This window comes from Megalobrama amblycephala, linkage group LG17 (assembly GCF_018812025.1).
Source record: "Megalobrama amblycephala isolate DHTTF-2021 linkage group LG17, ASM1881202v1, whole genome shotgun sequence".
Taxonomy (NCBI): Eukaryota; Metazoa; Chordata; class Actinopteri; order Cypriniformes; family Xenocyprididae; genus Megalobrama; species Megalobrama amblycephala.
In genome coordinates, this window is record NC_063060.1 from 44,553,878 (window position 1) to 44,559,603 (window position 5,726).

The window sequence follows — 5,726 nt, forward strand, 5'->3', positions numbered from 1 at the left end:
TGAAAATTATATAAGTTTTAATCTTAAATGCTCATCTTGAACTAGCTCTCTTCTTCTTCTCCTCTATTAGAATTCCAGCAGTGTAGACGCTGCTAAGTGTATTACTGCCCTCCACAGGTCAAAGTTTGAACTAATCTTTATATACTATTGAACTAGCATATTGCATATAAAAATTAGTTCAAACTTTGACCTGTGGAGGGCAGTAATACGCTTAGCAGCATCTACACACACACACACACACACACATATATATATGTGTGTGTGTGTGTGTGTGTGTGTGTGTGTGTGTGTAATTTTGAATTTCTAGAGTTCAAAAAAAATCCAAGATTCAGTTTAAGCTGTGGGTTAATTTGTAATCATGTATAATTACCCTTAGATGTACATGGTATATTCTCAGTTTAATAGCAAAAGCAGATTTATAATCACTGCTACTTTCTTGTGGTCACAACTGAGAGATGACAAAGGCAAACTCAGACACCCCAAACCCCTGAGTCCTAGAGGGTGAGCAACCGCATAGTCTCAGCATGGGTGTTCTGGATCACCGGATGGAGAGTTTAGGTAAAGATTCTGCCTGATTTCACATCTCTGATTCTGACTTAATAGGTCTATTGGCCAACTATGTTGAAGTGTGTGTATGTTCTTTGTTCATAGGTGATAAAAGAATCTCTACAGAAGAAGAGGAAGTGTATCAGTGTATTGTTGATTATTAACTTCTAAATCTCTCTGCACAGAGCTTTTCCTACTGACAGATCACTCAGCCACAATGAATGACAACTGAGAAACTAATGTAAGTTTCTTTTATTAAATAAACATATGAAAAATAACCATGTTAAATACCCCTAATGTATATATAATTTTCCAAAGTTGAATTCTGTGTGTAAAAAGTATCAATACATTAGGGATATTTAACATGGTCAATGGTGTGTGCATAATTCCAAATACAAATAGGTTATTATACACCAAAATAACACTGATATTGTTCAGTAAACATGTAAAGGACATAAATTAGTAATGCCAATAATTAACTCTATTGCACTGTAAGAATCATTTAAAGCTAAAACCACGAATTAAGTTACTTTATAACATTTACAAACAATTAATTTTAATAAAACTGCCAAAGATAAAATTACATGAAATATGAATGAACATATATTAAGGCTTCAACCTCAAAGAATATGTTATAGTGCATCTATTTTACTCTTTAGTGAATCAGCACTTATCTTAAAAAATCTTTATCACCTGCAGTTAAGACTTGTTGAGAAGTATGTTGAATTCATGACTTTAATAAGACCTCAAAGCAAAAAAAGTAAATGGCCAACAAATGAAGTTAAGTCATTTTCATTATTAAAGATCCATGTATTGTGTCGGAGACGCACATAGACATGATCTCCTTTCTCTAGAGTCAAAGAGAATGAATTAGCTGTTGATTCATAGCGGTCACCCAGAGGATGATTAATAACATTTAACATCGGTTGTCCATTTTTTAAAAGACTTAGATCCATTATTCTGTTTGAGCGGTGACGTCCAGAGATAGTGAAGAAATAGACGCCTTTAACTGGTGCTGTGAAGATACCTGTAAAATCATATGCAACAATTAACACTGATGATTTTTATGCTCATATAATTACACTGTTTATTTCACATGTAGATTTCAGAGTGTGATATCAAACATTGATGCAGAACACACACCAGTGGTTGGGTTGTAAGCTCCTCCTTCATTCACAAAGACCTTTTTGTAAACCAGAGTGATATCAGTGTTGAAAGGTCCAAGGTTACCAATGTTTCCAAGTGTGGCGGCAAATGCCACTTTATAATCTGTGAGAATCAGAGTTCACAATTCGTCAAAAACAATCATGAAAACCTCTGTGTAATATATCAATTACACATCTCAAGATTTTTATTCCAACAGATGGTTAGTTAACAATAAACAGAATTATATCTATCAACAGATTTTATTTTATCCATCCATAGTAATTCATTTGTTTTCGTTTTCCATCTGCAAGTTTGATAAGTGAAATGAGAACAAACAAGGGGGTTACCGTTTCTCCTGAGCTGCTCCAGTTGTTCCTCAGTGTTCTTCAGTTGTTTCTCATTGTCTTCCAGTTTGTTCTTCAGTGAATTCACAGTGGATTTCAGCTCTGCCGTCTCAGAGAAGATCGCTGTGAAAAAGTGTTGCTGACACTCACTAGGAGTCAAAACAGCACCTTTTTGTTCCACATTCAAACGCTCAGCCTGCACTGCCTTCTCTTCCTGCTGGACCTGTTGTGGCCAGTCTGCAGTGTCCTAAGATGATTCTGTTCTCTTCTCAAAAAAGCTCTCAGAGTCAGAAGTTCCAGGTCTTCAAAAGATATTCTTTATTGCCAGGCAACAAAGTGAGATGTCAGCTTCTCATCAGGCATCACATCTGATCTAAACAGCGTTAATCAGCTCGTTTTATATGTTTCTCTTATTGTTACAGATCCAATTAGTATTCCTCTAGTTATCTTTTTCTTTTAACTCCACCCTGGCGTTTTGCCACTGTTATCTATGAATACTCCTCAGCTTTGATTTTAATGGTGGCGGATCGCCAGCCACTATATTTTTTAAAAACATGTTTTAATGGTTTCTTTGGTGCCTTCCACGGCTTGCTACTATAATTGCTATATTTTTAAAACATGCTTTAATGGCTTCTTTGGTGCCTTCCACAGCTTGCTACTGTAATTTGCTTTGAATACACTTATATCTCATTTACGCTTGATGCTCTTAGTGCAGAAAACCCGGTACTTTCCAGTGCTTTTCATGCAAGTTATTCTCTACTGGTAATACGTTAATAATCAATAAATTTTCCCAACACATCCCCCCTTTGGGGCTCTCTTTATCCCCACTTCTATGCCCTTATCCCAGAGCATGTCCTCATAGGTCAGCCCGTTTCCTTCTTCTTTCTTAGTGACCAAGAATAGTCACCCATCTTTTTCTACCAAGTGACTTTCCCATGGGGACACACTCCAGAGGAGAATGAGACCAAACATCTCCCCCCTTTGTTTGCCTAGAGAGGAGTAAAAGATCCCATCTCCCTACCTAAAACCTTCTTTTAGGGGGATACTTCTTCACATTTTAATTGATTCACAAGCTTTGGTTATATCAGTAGATCAATGCACTTCAGTGATTACATCATACAGTAATAGAATAATGGCAGTAGTAAAATGCACATATATATGTATATATGGTCCCACGATGCCAGAGGAACTCTCAGGCGCTTCCGGTGGCCTGGAGCGCTATCTGGGCTGCTCCACCGTTGCCAGAGATACCTGGACCTGCCTAGGGTACTATCTGGAGTTGGGACTGACAGCGGGTTTTTAAACCACCAGTAGAGTCAGCCCTTGCTGCTAAGCACTGAGGTGCTCGTCGATCCTTCCTCCAGTCACCAATAGGATTCTCAATGGATAAGTGAGTGCACATTACATTCAAAAGTGAGCTTTCATTGGTTAAATAAGAATAATAAAAATAGTAAAAAGGCCTTCATATTCTTTTCCCTGTAATCGGGTTGCATCATCCCTCGGTCAACCAAGCGCCACTTTTTTTGTATTTTTTTCTACGCTTGGCTTTGTGCCGGATGATGGCCTGCTTCTGACCCTCATTCGTTCCCTCTCATTCTTAAAGTGATTTTTAATAATATGCAGGTATTTTTATAATAATGGAAAAACAAAAATGAAAATAAAAATCGGAAGGGGGTTTATGCCAAAATAACAAACAAAACATCCACTTACTAACTGCCTACTCTACCCATTGTCTAAAATGCTTACTTGAGTTTTTGCCCCAAAAGAAAATACATGTTCTTGCCTACCTCCCTCTCTATCAAAAACAGCATTAAATTCAGGGTCAAAAATAAAAAAGTGGCACCCCTTCCATTTTTCCCAGTTAAGGGTTTCTTTACGGGAATTCGTCCAGCTCATCGAGACCTGGACCTATTGGATACACTCCAGTTGTCGTGGTGCATCCAATGTCAACCCCAGATTGTTTTACAGACACATTCACCATCTGCTTGGCTGCTGCACCCGCCATCATTGATCTGAGAAAAGGTAACACACAACAAAACAACAGCACAAAAATTCCAAGAGCAACTGCTATTATTACTCCCACCTTTACCAGCCATTCTTTCCATGAGCCAAAAAGAGAGTCAAACCACTCTCCAATTTTTCTGTCTCTTCCAGCATTTTCAGTGACTTCTGTCCTCAGATTCTTTAGCTTCTTCATGGCTTTGGTAAAGGATCCATCAGGTGCTGTATTGTTTGGGATAAAGGTACAACAGTCAATTCCAAACATCACGCAAACCCCGCCTTTTTCCGCGAGTAACCAATTTAGCGCTTGCCTGTTCTGCCAGGTCATTTTACTGGTGTATTTCAATTGTTCTCCCAGAGCCATCAGAGCATCATCTGTATAATTAATAAATCTTTGCTGATTATAGTAAATGTAGTTAATCCATTCAGCATTCTTATTTGGGGTTATCCAAACAAATATAGACTCAAATCCTGATTTCACTTCATCTCTTGCCTTGAATTCATGTGGTATGCCTCTAGGCTGGCCTATTGCGTCTATTATCACATTAGGATCTGGTTTGTATGCTCTTTTGGCTCTATGTCCGGGAGTTACATGCTGGCTTGGTGTTTCATCATCTGGGTCCCAATCAATCATGGTTACTTCTTGAGCTAGTCTTACTCTAGCACATATCCCTTTCCACCCTTTGGTAAGGTGGCTCTTAGTCGTTTGCCTCCACATATCCAAAAATGATCAGCAATTGCTTCATCTATTGCTTCAAATTGATCTATTATTGGGAAGGCTAGTGTGGCATTTTCACAAGCTTCTTTAGTTGTAATAACTGTCATGTTAATATTTACAGTAGCTGTAGCATATATTCTACTAAATGCTTTATGTACATTTGGATTTTCATACATGTCCCCATCTAAGTGCCAAATTATTCCACACTGTCCTTGAAAGTTTCCATAATCTACATCCCCTTTTGACTTGTTGAAGCATTCATATATTAAGGTTCGATCAAAGACATAGTTACTGGGAGTTTCTCTTCGCCTTAGGTCAATTCTTACATCTAATTTTCTACATTCATCTCCCCAATATTCTTGCTCATAGTACCTGTGATAGTATTTATTTCCCAGTAATGCCAGACACTCTGCAGGGCAATAAGGAGCAACTCGCCCTGATATATTTACACAGTGATTTGAGTAAAATCTGGCACAATGAGCAAAGCTATATTCGTCAGGCACCACTGTTAACTTTTTCAAGGAGATGGCGAGCACAACAAACAAGTCTCTCTCTTTGATTGTTTGGCAGTATATTCTGCCCACTTGTACCATTCATTCAGTTGGATCACTTCCGATGAATTCCTCAAGGTCTTGAAGATTGAGGGTGGGAAAGTCTCCTGTGATGTTGAGGCCTGGGAGGTAACTGGCTGGGGATCCGCTGTCTGCAGTGGGTAGGTCAATACCTTGGAGTTCGGTGAGGAATCCATTTGGCTGAGGTTGTTCACTGGTGGAGGGTCCTGCTTCAGGAGATTGGTCACCTGACGGCTCTGGATCAGTGGCAGCTGATTCAGCAGGTACATCAGCAGCAGGGTCAATGTCAAGACCCTCCTCCCCAGTTTCACCTGCTTGTGGGGCGTCATCCTGTCCCCGCATCTCATCTCGTGTCTCAGGTTGCTCAGCTTCCCTAGAAGAAGGTTCAGCAACAACATT

At 39.0% G+C, this 5,726-nt stretch overlaps 1 protein-coding gene across 1 annotated transcript; it reads right to left on the reverse strand.

Annotated features, from left to right (window-relative positions):
* Positions 1-1,277: 1,277 nt before the first annotated feature.
* Positions 1,278-4,671, reverse strand: LOC125251961. Its single transcript, XM_048165017.1, has 6 exons — positions 4,349-4,671; positions 3,914-4,048; positions 3,824-3,831; positions 2,040-2,273; positions 1,690-1,815; positions 1,278-1,573 (listed from the first exon to the last, which is right to left on the reverse strand). Exons 1-6 carry the CDS (start codon positions 4,669-4,671, stop codon positions 1,293-1,295), a joined length of 1,107 nt encoding a protein of 368 aa, XP_048020974.1. The 3' UTR covers positions 1,278-1,292.
* Positions 4,672-5,726: the final 1,055 nt, after the last annotated feature.

Excerpts from the sequence above, each read along its gene's own strand:
- LOC125251961 (XM_048165017.1), bottom strand. The coding sequence starts at position 4,671 with ATGATTGATTGGGACCCAGATGATGAAACACCAAGCCAGCATGTAACT. Across the intron at positions 1,816-2,039 it reads GGAGCAGCTCAGGAGAAACG|ATTATAAAGTGGCATTTGCC; the intron begins GTAACCCCCTTG and ends TGATTCTCACAG. Across the intron at positions 1,574-1,689 it reads AGCTTACAACCCAACCACTG|GTATCTTCACAGCACCAGTT; the intron begins GTGTGTGTTCTG and ends ATGATTTTACAG.